At 35.9% G+C, this 15,594-nt stretch overlaps 1 protein-coding gene across 1 annotated transcript in view; it reads left to right on the forward strand.

Moving 5' to 3' along the window:
• Wdr72 (WD repeat domain 72) overlaps positions 1–15,594 on the forward strand; it is a 116,648-nt gene that overhangs the window by 65,664 nt on the left and 35,390 nt on the right. Inside the window, exon 14 of the mRNA XM_013009952.1 lies at positions 6,878–7,083. Coding sequence (XP_012865406.1) covers positions 6,878–7,083 — 206 coding nt within the window. The remainder of the gene's footprint in view (positions 1–6,877; positions 7,084–15,594) is intronic.

The raw sequence follows: 15,594 nt of genomic DNA on the forward strand, positions 1-15,594 counted from the left end.
TAACCTAATTAAATGAATTGGTGCCTGAAGTGAAAAAAAATAATAAACAAATCTCTTTAAGGAGACCATATCCAACAAATGATCTAACCTTTAAGGAAGGGCAAGGGGGGGGGGAATGAATCAATATACTTGGTATAAAAATTCAAACAATACAAAGCAAATATTTTTGCAATACATAGAAGCAGAATAATTTATGTTCCACATCTGACAGATAATTACAGATATCAGCATATTCTTTGCATTGTATCATAGCACATACTTCTGAAAATTCTCTTTAGTTCCAAAGGAGTTAAATGATGAAAATTTAATCATCATAGATAGATGCTCTGTGGTTAATGTGTTTAGCAAACCTTATCAAGAAAATAGTTGAAATCTGTTGAAAGTTAAGGCATTATCTGTAATTATTCTATAGATCAGCAATTTTAATTCTTGATATTTTTTCTATCCTTTTTTTTATTCTATCTTCCTCTCCACCCCTTCCTTCAGTTGTTCTGGAGTTTTGTGGTCAGAATTAGATATGAGGGTTGAGCATGACTTTGCCGATGAAAGGCAATGTTGCTCTGAATCTCTGCAGGCTGTGTCAGAGACAGGGGTTAAGGTCAGTGGCCAGGGACTTTTAAAAAATGTATTCTGTACCCTTAAGGTATAGAAGGTTGATGTGAAGCCAATCATGGGTTTGTTACCACATTATGGCCTTCGTATATTGAAAATAAGCCCAGTCTTCGACATTCTGTTTTGCGGCTGAATTTATTATATTCAAATATAGGAATGAAAGTAAGTGGCTTTATGCTTAATTTGATCTTTGTACATTCGTTCCTTTCCCTACACTTGCATTTCTTTCTAGTTGGTTATCTCTAGGACTCTGATCAGTTATATATTTTCTGGAGTAAGATGCAGTAACTGGGAAATGATTTTGTTAGGAAAGGGACACTGGGTCGATGTCTACACACTTCTGTGAGCAAGGTAGTGAACTTCATGTGCCACTGAAGATAGGTGATAAATATCATGAGACCCAATGGTCAAATTCTTTGAAATGTGGAATTTGATAACTATCAGTCAGTAATTTGTTTGTAACTATCAGAAGCCTGCTTGTATGGGTTTGACTACCAAATGTGCTAGTTATGTCCCTTCTTTAACTAGTTCTATTTTAGAATAATTTGTTTTTTTGTTTTTGTTTTTTGGGTCCGGTCATGGGGCCTGAACTCTGGGCCTAGGCGCTGTCCCTCAGCTCTTCAGCTCAAGGCTAGCGCTCTACCACTTGAGCCACAGTGCCACTTCTGGCTTTTTTTTCTTTTTGCTTATGTGATGCTGGGGAATCGAACCCAGGGCCTCAGGCATGCAAGGCAAGTGCTCTACCACTGAGCCACCTTCCCAGCCCCGTCTGGTTTAGAATTAATTTGAAATGTAGCTGTTCTTAGACACTGCCCAGTGATCAGGTGGATTTCGTTAGAAAATGCATCCTGATGTGGAAAAGATCTAAATTCATGACAGATTTGTTTACATGTTCTTTTTGCTAAGCTTTGTTTGTGTAAATATATATGTGTTTGGTAATCACATGATCACAATGTTTAGCAAATGCTGATATTTTCACAATAAAAATATTTCAGTGACTTGGCTTCCCTTTTTGTGTGAAACAAATTATTAGAAATGTGTTAAGTTGCCATAGGTGTGCTTTTGGTAGGCTGGGAGAATTTTCTTTTTCTGTAGTAGTGCTTTATCTACAGTATTCTGAGGAAGCATCACTTACTGTCTCATTTTAATTTATGTTTAACATTTAAATGTTTCTGTACAATGTGACCAAGTAGAAGTCCACATTGGCAGTGTTTTGGAATGTCAATCATCTGCAGAATGGTTCACCAAAGGGCTTTCATTTAAGTCATTTATTTCCACGTGCAGAAAATAGCTAAGATTTAGTGGATCTAGTTCTGAATTGGTAGAAAATTTGAAGGGGACAACTCTCTATCATTTAAATCTGTACATTAATTGATAATAGGCTATGATAATTTGTTGGTTGTGGAAAGCCAATACCAAAGAGGTTGAAAAAGTTTATTTAAAACTTTTGCATAATTACTGTGGAAAAAATGAAGAAAAGTATGTGGAATGGAATTGGAATGTATGTACTGAAACTTTTCTTTCTGTGGATATTAAGAACTATTACCCTTTCTGTGAATATTAAGGACTATTACAGCTACAAGTCATATTTATATGGGTGATTTTCTTATTCTCTACCCCTGTACTGCAATGGTATGCAGAATCTCTTGTGATATATGAATACTGCTTTAAGGTAGAGTAATACTTCATAATCAGATCTCATAACAGGTGTTTTTTAAATGTGCTGGTATTATGGCTTTAACTCAGGGCCTTTGCTCACTGGCTTTTACCACACAAGGGTGACACTCTACCACTTGAGCCAGACCTCCACTTCTGGCTTTTTAGGTGGTTAATTTGAGGTAAGAATCTTGAAGACTTTTTTGCTTAGGCTGGCTTCAAACTGATATCCTTACATCTCAGCCTCCTGAATAGCTAGGATCATGGGTATAAGCCAGCAACTCCCTGAAATTATTTGTCTATGTGAAAACAAAACAAAAGCCATTAGTGTCTTATGAATATGGACATTCCTGATGCACTTATAGTGCATTTTAGAGTATCATATTTTGGCAGTTTAGAAACTCTCCTCCTTTCTGTTCCCCTTTTTTATGCCATAAGTGTTTGAGCTGGACTCTTACACATGTCACTCCAGATTCCTTCTTTCCTTGGGACTTAGTCCTCACCCACCTGCTGACAGTGCCTGGCCTCTGTCTCTCTGCTAAGATTTCTACACAGAGTGCTGCATGATGTATATTTCATTAGCTGTCCTCAAACTTGGCCTGGACCACAGAGAAACATCTCTGTCTTTTTCAGGCCCCATTAGGTAGCTAGCAGGCAGTAGGAGCCAAGTAAAGTTGTTTTTTAATCAGAAGGAGCTATTTATATAAGTCTTCGGAGGTGTGTTGCACAGACCTTAAGGGTGATAGTCTTTAGGAAGGGAATAGAAACAAAGGTAGGAGAGTTTTAAGTTCCCTATCCCTTCCTACTCCTCCTCTGACTTCCTCTATCTCTTCACTCTCTCTGCATTTTCTTATTTTTCTCTCTTTGACTAGCACATCCTGTTCCTCAGTCCACTGGGAAAGAAATGGTGAGAGCACAGGTCAAGTTAGCATGACTTACTCAGAGACTGATCTGAATGCCTCCAGTTCTCAATTCTTCAGGTATTCATAATGACCAGCACTGTAGCTAGGAGTTGGGTCAGGCATCTTGCTTGAGATTCTAACTGCCACCTTTCCCTGCATTTATGTTCTTTGGGCTCTAGGTCCAAATGTAAAATAATCATAGTTGGTGTTAACTCATGTCACACTGAAACCTTGTGAGCTCTGGATGCTTTGTATCTCCCCTTCTACTTCATACAGTAAAAGGGTAAAATTTGATCAATCCATTCAGTAAGGGACCATTTATTGTATCCTACTTTGTTCCACACATAAAGGACATATACTTGTCAAACAGAGGTTAGTGTTGGGTGTGGAAGGAACCTAAAATCTAAGCAAGCAACTAAAATATACCAATAAGGAATGTCCTGGGTGCCATAAAGAAATGGAGTTGGAAAATAATGTGAAACAGGTGAGGAAACTGCTTTAGAGATGCTTTTCTGTGGAGGTAAGATTGGAAGCTAATATCTAAAGGATGAGATGGAGTGGATAGAAAAGGATCAAACTGATGGTATTTAAGGAAAAGAAAATCTCATTTATAAACATAGTGAGGGTGTGGTAGAAAAAGTGTGAGAATAAGACTTGTAGGTCAAGAGTTTGGATTTAATCGCAGTTGTAACTATAGTAGAAAAACATCATTAGTCAAGTTGCTGGTGTCATATAGTCCATTAAGGAGTCTTATTTAGCCTTTAATTTATGCCAGACCCCATTCTGGTTTACAGAGAAGGATTAAAAAAAATAAGTCAAATCTATAATTCGACTTTGATTTTGCTTATCATCTAGCTTTGGAGGCCTGGCTGACTATGGAAAGTCAAGCCTCATTTAGAAAGCAGTGGGGGCTCCAGGCAGCCAGAGGACTAATGACCTTGAGTCTAGTGATCACTCACATTCCAGAGCTAAAGGGCCATGGCTGTTTGTTAAATAGCTTACATTGGGCTGAGGAGCTGAGTAGAACCTCTGCCACGTGTGCCCAAACTCTAAGCATTGTTCAAATGTCTGCTCAAGTCAACCTTTAGTGACCCTGTGAGATAAAAGTTGTGATCCTCATTGTTCAGACAGAGACTGAAGCACAGATACCTAAATAACCTTGCTTGAGGCCACACAACCAGTAGTAGTGAAAACAAGACTTGACACACAGTGTTCTTTTGGGAGAATCAGCTCTGACCCATCCTGCAGTGAGGCCACCCTGCTGCCATCTTGATAGACAGCTAACACAGGGCTGCACATGGTCATAGAGCTGGCTTCCGGAGGTTTGACTGGGGATGGTGTTAGATGCATTGCTTTGATAGTAAAAACAAGACATGAAAAACAATGTGAAAACATACTCCATGTGCTTCTAGGAATCCACAAAGAGATCTTGGTTGTTCCTTGTTCCTATGTACTGACTTAGAGGCAGAAATGAACAATTCTGGATCAGTCAAATTTATCTGTTCATCACTTTTTATCAGGATATTAGTTTCTCATAATTCTTACACTTTTCTCATGATTCCGTTACTTCATGAACCAAAGGTTGAGAATACCTTATTTAAGATACTTGCACTTAGCAATTGGTCTGTTATAATCCCCTGCTAAGAATATCATAGATACATTCTACTTATTACAAATGAGGGAAACCATGAAACCTATATTTCTTTGGGCCTGGCTTGCTTTGCTTAATGTGATTTTTCTCAGGTCTTTCCATTTCCTTGTGAATGGGCAATGTCATTCTTATGGAAGCATAGAACTCCATTGTGTATATATACCACATCTTCTTGATTCATTCATCTATGGAGGAGCATCTGGGTTGGTTCTATATCTTAGATATGGTAACTAATGCTACAGTGAACATGGTTGTGCTGATAGCTTTAGTATGGCCTTGTTTGTGGTCATTTGTGCAAATGCTCAGGAGTGGGATTGCTAGTTCATAGGGGAGCTCTATGTTTAGTCTGATTTCCAGAGTGTTTCAACAATTTAAACTTCCATCAACAGTGTAGTAGTGTTCCCTTTTGGCCACATCACTGCCTGCATCTGTTGTTATTTGAATTTTATGACTGCTCCCACCAAGTTTCTTCTCTTTATGTTTTTGATAGTGGAAGTGATTTTTACATTCACTTTGGAATGCAAAATTAAAAGGTCAAGTGAGCTGGGCGCTGGTGGCTCACTCCTGTAATCCTAGTTACTCAGGAGGCTGAGATTTGAGGATCACAGTTCAAAGCCAGCCTGGGAAGGAAAAGCTGTGGAACTTTTATCTCCATTAAACCACCAGAAAACTGGAAGTGGCGCTGTGGCTTAAATGGTAGAGCACTTGTCTTGAGCTGAAGAGCTGAGAGACAGTGTCCAATCCCAGAGTTCAAGCCCCATGACTGACCAAACCAAAAAAAAAAAAAAAAGTGAAGTTATTTTTTTTAATCTTCATTTTCTGGTGTTTCTTTAATATCAGAAAAGCTTAGAAGGATATGGTTATAGGCTTTATATTAAAAGATGTCCATTTGTGAATGTGTAATTGAAAATATTGTGAGGACACTCAAGACTAAATAAAGTTCTTCCTCTGTTTTAACCTAGTAGTTGTTACTGCTTCATATCTAAACTACCAACTCATGGTAATTTAGTTGCTGTAAAGAGAAATGGAAATGTGTTGAATAGTCATAATCTTTATATCTGTCTTCTAATCTGAAGGCAAAGTACTCTACACATTTGCTTACTATTTTCTTAATGTGATGACTTTAGTTGATCTTTGCTTAACAGTACAAATAATTATGAAGCTCTCAAATAATAGGTTTTTCCTCATTGGTAGGAAAAGAATATGAAATGAATCCAGTATTTTAGCATTATATACAAAATTAACTTCCCTTAGAATTTTTACTCTATTATATATAGGTTATATAAATGTATCATTAGCAATACAAATGAATTCATAACTGATAGGTGATTGTGGTGATTACTTCACTCACTGAGATTTCAGTGAGTTAAACCACTTGACTATGAATTGCTTTCTGATAACTTTTCTCCACTTGATACTAATTCTTTTTAACTTCAAAATGGGCTTTCTGGCAGAGTATAAAGCATTGTCTTTTGCTCTTCTAATACCATATGAAATAAAAGCCAAGGGCTGTGTGTCCATAGCCACCAACAAAATGAACAAGTTATGACAAGAGGCTATAGGACAGAAATCAGCCATGTTCTTATCCTAATCATTAAAATTATATTTTAACCAGTAGAAACAGGTTAAGCCTGAGAACCCAGAACACTGTGGATACTCTGATGGTTGTGAGTTGAAACACTAGGTGACAGCACTACAGTATTTCATAGTTGTTTGTTATTGATCACTTGCATACTGCATAATAAGTAAGGGATTTTACTGTTAAAGACTATTGAATGCCCTGTTGTTTTCCGTGGATGAAAGAACTCACAAGGAATATGAGCTTTTCAAGTCCATAATTTCAGCCTTGATGAGACAGTGATTTAAATAATTTAGCAAAAGTTCCCAGGCTGACTCTATTTGCTTGCATATTTATTGGTTTGATTATTTATTGCTTGCCTGAGGATAGCTATGATAATTGAAAGGATTGTGGTTTCTCTGTTGAGAGAATTTTATTCTCTTATTTGTAAGGATAAATATTTTGCATGCAACATTCATTTCTAATTTTATTTTCCAGGTACTTTGGAAAGACATGAGACAGGAGAAAGAGCAAGAATTATTCTTAATTGTTGCGAAGATTCAAAGCTTCTGAAGCTTGAGCCAGTACTTTCAGTTACCTCAGAAGCAAATAAGCACAAAAGCCTAGAACAGAAATCCTCTAGCTCCCATCAGCTTGGGTCAGTATCCTGCCCAGTTGTTCTACAGGTAGACTCTCCAGGTAAGGTAAGTTCAAATCAAGCTGTTGTACCCCAAGAACATTATCAACTGTTTTTTTGTTTTTTTTATTTAAGGGAAGAGGATTGTATTTGGATTTAGGGATTCACTTTTATAGTTGAAGAATATTTGACCTTTTATAAAATTGCTTATTGCAAAGAAGCAAAAAGTTATCAGAAAAATTAGAGTACTGGATGGACAGTTGTCTTGATTTGGTATCTATAAGATGAGCAGCTTTTGAGGGTTCTGATTATGAGTTACACACTATGATAGAGTCTGCATTTCTTCTCATAAACTGGAGAATCTAAATGAGAAGAAACATGGATTAGCTCTTTTAGTTTTCACCTCTAAACTTGATAATCTGATTCTTTATGAGATTCCTTTCCATCTTTTCATCTTTGTATCTCCAAGTCTCCCCTGAGCATTTTGTACCTGTTATTGATATTCATTATCAATCCTTCATAATACTGTCTTCTATGTATAACTTTTATTTTAATGGCTGAATAAGAAATACTGCTGATAAGAAATACTTGTAATTATGTTTCAGTTATATGAAAAACATATTTATGAACCTAGAATTTAATCCAAAAATTTTAAAAGACATGTTAGCAGAATTTTAAAACCCTATTACATATTACCATTTTCCAAGACAACATGGTATAATGAAAACCATTTAAATGTTAATATTAAGGACATGAAATCAGACCTTATTTTATTTCATTTGTACATTTAGAGTTAGAGGCAAACTGATAGTATTTTTTTAAAAAATGTTCAACTAAAGCTAAGGGTAGTTCCACATACCTGTTAATCCCAGCATTCAGGAGGCTGAGGTAGAAAGATCACAACTTCTAAGCCAGGTTGGACAATTCAACAAAACAGAAATCTAAAGAGACTGAGGACTTAGTTTAGCAGTTGCTGCCTTTCCCCTTGATTTTAGATAATCAAAAATTAAAGTATTTTTTTGTCATGGAACTTGAACTCAGGGCCTGGGTGTTGTCCCTCTGCTTTTTTGCTCAAGGCTAGCGCTCTACCACTTTGAGCCACAGCACCACTTCCGGTTTTATGGTGGTTAATTGGAGATAAGAGTCTCACAGACTTTCTTGCCCAGAATGGGTTCAAAACCCAATCCTCAGATCTCAGCCTCCTGAGTAGCTAAGATTATAGGTACAAGCTGCTAGCTCCCTGATAAAGGTTATTTTTAAAGGTCAATTGTATACAAGCAATGCAATTTTGAAATTTTAACTCTGATCGCTGAACATAAGGTAGGAAATTGAATACTATGAGGTTGGGCAAATAAAACATGCATAGCAAGCGAGCCCAGCTGACTCTTGTGCAATCCATCCAAACACAGATGTGTGGTTCTCTGTTCATACCAGAGTGTGCATTGGGTATTGGAAAGTGTGGACTAGAATGGTGGATGACAGCTGTATGTCCTTTGACCTATACATTTCTAATGGCTAGGGATTGCAGGAACAAATCTCACTCATCAAGGGCCACTTTTATAGGTTTAATACCCAAAGTGCAAACTGGTGCTATTTCTTTGAGTTCCTTGGAGAATCAATCTCAGAGCTACCCCTTAGGTAATGATTATATTATATATAGATTTCATTTTCCGTATATATTTTTGTTTTTTTTTCAGTTCAGGAAGCAAAATGTCTGGGTCATTTTCCTACTTGTAGGTTGACTTTATTTATTTTCAAGTTGGTACCCTTCATCTCAGATAACAATTTCCATCCATTCTTTACTTTCATTTTTATTGTTTTTATTTTTTGATTATTTTTATTAGCACATATTGTTCAGTGTGAGAGGTTTATGGATATTTCCATACATGCATTATAATATACTTGGATCATATTAACCCCTCTGTTATTCTTATCACCCCTTCCTTGTCCCCTCTTTTATCTTTCTTGCACTTTTCTATTATAACCTTTTTATGCATGAATAAAATGCACGATTACCATATTTTCTCCCTCTCTTCTTTCTCTTTCATGGGAAAACACTAAATTAGAGAGGCCAATCATCTCCTTGAGTATATGTCCTATACACTTGTTGTTGAATTTAGTGTTGCCTACTGTTGTTTTTATTTGTGCCTCTCAGTTATATTTTTTTCCAGTTATGTATTCGATTTCTTTATCATCTGTCACATAGGTTTTTAGCTTTTCATCTTAAGAATATTGAGATTATTTTAATCTATTACTTTACAAATTTGTTAAACATAAAACTTCAAAGATGTTGATAAATCCCTTCTCATTATGTGGGGTAGTAAGCCTGTGGAATTTAGAATGTCTAAGATCTGTGTTTATATGTGCATGTGTGTAAGTAATAATGGAACCTGAAAGAATGTTCCCCAACAATAATATAAATAATCTAAACAAAATATCATGTTATATCCACATAGTGAGCTCTTTGTGTTTGTCAGTCCTTAGCTGTCTCTGGAATATGGCATTCGCTTTTTCTTCTTACATTTGAAGAGTGCATACAGTTGCAGGGAGAGGTTTAAAAGAGAATAGAAAATACAGTGAAAGCATTTGGAAAACGGGTCCAATTTGAAATGCTAGGGGAGCTGACACTCCACAAAGAAAAAAAAAATCTTTGGAGAGCGGGAGAGGAGGGTCAGAGTCTTAAAGGATTTAAAGGAATACAATATTATATTGGTGATGGAGAACTGCTTTTCTTAGGTTCAGCTGAGGATAAAACAAGATAGAACCTGTTTAAATTGCAGTGGGATGAATTTAGCTTCAAAGCAGGGAATAAACAGCCTTGCTGAAATCATTTCTACACTTTAGAAATCTTGGCAGCTCATCGTATTTAAGGAGCATGGCTTATGTGGACCACTGGTTGGTTTTAAATTTTTCTGAGTTTTGTGTCTGTAAAGTGAGTTAAAGGATAAGGAAGATCATGTGAACTTCCGCCACTTAGGCTTGTTGGACAACTTGGGTGTGGCCCCTTCTTTCTGCATGGCTGATTTTCTTTAGAATGGGTCTTCTAGCAGCTTTGTCTAAAGCAACAGATATGAAGCACATTTGTCTACTGCACACTCAAACTATGGCAGAACTGTTTGTTGAAATGAGTGTGTTTTGGATATACAGGGTTAAATGAAATATATTTTTTTAGCAGTTTTATTGTCATTAAGTGATTACATAAATTTCACAGATTTCACAGTATTGTGGGATAGGGATACTTAAAGTCACAAACACATTCTAACCTTCATGGTTATATTATAATTTATATTGTATTATTTATAAATTATAATAATTTTGTTTTAATGTATATTGGGCAGTTTATAAATGTGATTTGCATTTTATTTGTATTGAATAATGGTGATCAGGCTAAGGAAATGTAAATTATTTTTTGGTGAAGAACCAGAAACTAGTCGGGCGCTGTAATCCTAGCTACTCAGGGGGCTGAGATCTGAAGATCGTGGTTCAAAGCCAGCCCAGGCAGGAAAGTCTGTGAGACTCTTATCTCCAATAAAACCACCAGAAAACTGGAAGTGGCACTGTGACTCAAGTGGTAGAGCACTAGCCTTGAGCTGAAGAGCTGAGGAACAGTGCCCAGGCCCAGAGTTCAAATCCCACAACCAAAAAAAACAAAACAAACCAGAAACTAAATGTATTAGGCTTTACAGCCCAGATCTTTGTGATTGTACCAGTTTATTTCCCCTATATTGGCAAAAACAAGACAGTCTCTCTTCATAGTTTGTGTAGCAAGGGAAATTCTTTATACAATGATTGTGAAATTACAAATGATGTTACAACCACTTGTGAAAAACATTTGGGGTAACTGCAGTTAGTACTGAAGAAACTATAGACAACTCCTCGACAAAAACAACTGCAATGAAAACAGGAAGTAGGGCCAGAGCTGATACACTGGTCAGTTTGCTCATTAGTGATCTAGATAGTCCTCTCTGGACTGAAAGCTCAGGTGGTACTAGCAGGACCTGGCAAAAGAGTGAGTTACTCCTTCTCCCCTCTCTCCATGTCTGAAATTAATAAAGGAATTTATTCTAATCTTTCATGAACTGGTTGGAATGTAATGCAAAAGACCTTGCATTTACAATGGGCACCGGTGGCTCACATGATCTGAGGATCATGATGCAAAGCCAACCAAGTCAGAAAGGTCTATAACAGTCTTATATCCAGTTAACCAGAATAAAGCCAGAAATAGAGATGTAACTGAAGTGGTAAAGAGTTAGCTTTGAGTGAAAAAGTTAAGCAAGGGCATGAGGCTCTGAGTTCAAGCCCCCGTACAAGCATATATACAAGTATATACACATACACACCAGACTACCGTGTTCCAAGGGCAAGTGTGCATGTCAATTTATGGGTACACTACACATCAATCAAGATGCATTGTATTAATACATTGACATGTTGAATTAAGGCCCCTTTGTAAAAAAAATGAATTATAGTTTTTGTTAAGAGAGCAAGCATACTTGGTGCAAGTTCAATAAAAAAAAAAGAAGAATTTGTATTTAAACCATCCTTTGCGGAAAAGCAAATGTGTAAATATAGTTCCCAACTGAATTATGTTGTTGTTGTCTTAAGTAAATAGAAATTTTCTTTAAGTAGTACTCTTGTACATCTTTATCTAAATGTATGCAATTGATTACAAATAATACATTTGCATTTATCAACATTTTTAACCTTTATCTGACCCTACAGTGATACCTTTTTTATGTTATTTGCTGAAATACCTTACTAGAGTTTTGTGCTGCTACCTCTTGTCAAACTCAGAAGGTGCTCTGTTAGATCACCAATTGAAAACTGGATCCCCATGATTACCTACATTTTACCAGAATGAAAATGCTTATATCATTTATGAAATATAAAATAACCAAAGTAGAACTCATAAAGTTCCTAAATAGAGACATTTGAAAAGGTCACCTGAAAATTTACATGTAAAAGATTAACAGTTCATGGTGACAAAATTGCATGTTACAGCTTAACTCTGTTTTTACTTATGTTCATTCAATTATCAAATTTAACCAATTCAAAAAATGAATAAATCTTTATTTGGAAATAATTGCATTATATTAGGATGAATGTTCTCTGACCAATGAAAATTTTGACATTTTCTGATCAGGAGCTAATTAACTTGAGCTTCATTTTTTAAAAAAATATTTAATTAACAGCATATCACTTTCTCTGTGTAAAATGTGTTGCCTCACTTTTATATAATTCTGGGAGAAAATGTATTATTAAATCTAAAAACATTCAAAGAAAATATAATGATTTCCCCCTGTAGACACTCAATTTTTTTTTCTTTTGAAAATTGATTTAATTAATCCCAACTTAAAAAACTAGAGTGCCTACATAATACTCTTTCTATTAAACAGAATAGAAAACAGGAAAGGTACAAGTCAGTTTGTTTTCTGAACACAAAGTGATAGATTGTTGACAGTAAATAACCATCTCTTTTTAGCTTTTTATGTCATTTTTGTCTACTGCCAGTTAAGCTTTTAAAATAATCACGTGATGAAAAATAACCCTTCTTTTACTCCATGGCCATTAAACTTTTTTTTTTTTTGGATGTAAGTTACCTTTATCATTAGGAAAACTGAGGAGCACATCAGAGCTTTGTTGTCAACCTAATTTAGAAGGTCTGTTTCTAATGGCTCCAGCTGTCCACCTTGTCCACAGAAGCCACTCTGAATTTCCTCACAGGACTTCAAAGCCTGGCTTGTATCTAAACATCCGTTGTCCATGTAAATCAGAGGCACAAAAGGAGAATGCTGCCTCCTATTTCATGGTGCACGGCTGGCGTAAGTCCTGCATTGTGCTACACGTGCCAGAGGGGAGTGCCAGCCGCAGACAGACACTGTCCCAGACCCGTGTGACAAATGTAGTTAACACCAGATCCATATTAATGTTGTCAAGTTCCCTTGATGTATTCAAGCAGATTTTAATTATTTCCAGCGTCCACGGGTCTGGCATATATAGCCTAATAGCTCTTCAAAGGAAGCCTACTTAATGTGTGAATGTAAACCCTCTCATAAAAAAATGAAACTTTTATACTGGTCTTAGTCATTGACACAGGTTGTTCATCAAGTCAGCAATTTGTGTGGCAAAGTGCCATTTGAATAGTGTATTGTTAGGATACTTATGGTCCACTTGACAAGGGCTCTTGCTGTAAATAGTGCAATTTGACTCCAGCTGTTCAAGAGTGCCTTTGACAGTAGCACATTGAATGGAGATGCTTTACTGCACTGCTGGAAAATCAATATTGGGTTCTTGTTCATAGTAACCTGTTCTTTTCTCTTCTGTAGATTTATAAAGGACGATCAAGGGTTTCTAAGTGGAAGTTTAAATATTGTTTTAAACGCAATTCACTTTGAGTCTCAAATTAAGACCTGTGATAAATGGTGTAAAGGTGGCATTTTGGGGACGGGATTTCAAAACCCTGATTCATAGTTTTCGTCACAGTGACAGTGAAGTTGAATTTGGAATCTCTACACCCAGTAGAAAGAATTAGTGTAAAATAGGGACTCTTGTGTGTCTATTGTATGCCACCAGGCCATTATTTCTTGGTTTTGATTTTTCTTATCAGTTTCTCCTCTGCATCCCTCCCATCCTCTCTGTGTGTATACCTTTTTGTACAGAGTGCTTTGTGGATGTGCCCATGGCACCCCCCACAGATGTTGACAGCCGGTTACCTCCCCAGTGTTTCTCTGAAGTCTTCTTGCTGGTTTTGAATAGTCTTATAGCACTTTTCAGCAATGCAATGTTGCTATGATACCTGACTGGTGGTTACATACATTGAATCTGTTAATTACAATAACTACACACAGGGTTCTTTAAAAAAAATCGGGTTTATTTACTATTGTTAGAGGTTATGTTTAAGGTACAGAAGAAAAAGTGAAATTATATACTCAAGATGAGAAAAAAAGTGTTTCAGAGTAAAATCTTGAACCAAAGAAAACATTTTTTTTGAGTTAAAACATTTTAGCTAACTACTGAATTCCCATGATTACAGCTAGAATTTATTTACATTGTTTCTAATCTTGACTAAAATAATTTTGAAGCTTCATTGTTTTTTACCTGACATGTCTTAAGTCTATCTCTCAAGTGTAATCAGTAGAATTTGAAAAGGCTGTCATTTTAAACACGGAAAATGCCAGTGCAATGTATACTTTCTCAAATGTGTTTTTCCCCCACATGAAAGCCTTAAGAATAACTGTTTTGTGATTACTGATGGATTCTGCATTTATTGAATTGGTGGCTGAGATAACTTGAAAATTCATAAAGTAGATCATATAATTGTGAACAAAGACCTTTCAGGCTGATTCAAGGTCAGTGTTATTGTTTTTATAATTGCTGATAGGCAATCGCAATTTCTACCAGAGAAAGGGTTTGTTCAGCTTTGATTTTAGCTCGTTTCCAAAACCCTTATCTCTTCTGCTAATGCTAAGGGAAGATTTTTCAATGAATAAATGTTTATATCATTTCCTTAGTTCTAGATTTAGCCTAGATCTACATCAGTTCCCCTCCCCTCACAATATTTCATCAACCAGTTAGAGATGTGGAGATCTAGGATTTTAAGTCTTTTCTGAAATTAAATTCTGTTTGTAATAATCATTTCACTTGCAGTAGGGGAAAAAAAATCTAACATTGAACATGGAGAAAAGATAAGCATATCAGGTACTTGAATTTTGTGTTTGGCCTAATCTAGGAAAGTATTAATGTATTTATAAAAACATGCCTTAAATTTGTATTTTTGTACATAAATAATTTTATAGATACTTTAGAAAATATGAATCCTGTGGTAGTCATATCACATTACTTATACCTCATTTAACCATTTAGGGGCTTTTGACGCCTTCATTTTTTGTTTTTCTTTCCTTTTTTTTTCTTTTCAGTTTTTGTAACTTCTTTTTTATTGTCTTTAAGTAATTGTCCAAAAGGGTTTCAGTTCAACCTGCCAGTTTGCAAGTATAATACATCTTTTCATTTTGAGATGGCTGATGCCTTTTTAAGAATCTGTGATTTTTCAAAATTTGTTTATCTCCTGCTTCTTAGAAGGCCCAAAAAAAAGATAGACAGTGCAAACCTACTTAAATTGACCTATTGCTGAGGTTAAATATTCACCACAATGGATCTGGTTGTGTTGTTATCCAGCAGTTTTCTGGTTCTGACTAAGAGATGCTGATACATGTTTCCCTTTTAAGAAACTTGTTGTTAAGTGAAACCATTCTCTTAAGAATATCTTGTATCTATAACATTCTCTATGATTAACTTACTAGCTGATATTATGAGGAATAAAGTTTTTTTTGAAATTCAGATGTTGATGAACTCAGTGAGTTGCTTATCACAGAAAAAAAGAGGAGGAGAATAAACATCTTTCTTCTTGAAAGCTGGTAATATCACTTACTGACTGAGCGTACCATCTGGACTCATTTACAGAAATCCCAACAGGAGCACTGCTTCTGTTCCCAGTGACGTATGTAGGAGCAGGCCCTGAGAGAACAGAACATGTAAAGAAGTTATAGGAAACAATTTTCAGAAAAGGAGAAATGTTTAT

The sequence above is a fragment of the Dipodomys ordii genome, unplaced genomic scaffold, assembly GCF_000151885.1.
Source record: "Dipodomys ordii isolate 6190 unplaced genomic scaffold, Dord_2.0 Scaffold11, whole genome shotgun sequence".
Taxonomy (NCBI): domain Eukaryota; kingdom Metazoa; phylum Chordata; class Mammalia; order Rodentia; family Heteromyidae; genus Dipodomys; species Dipodomys ordii.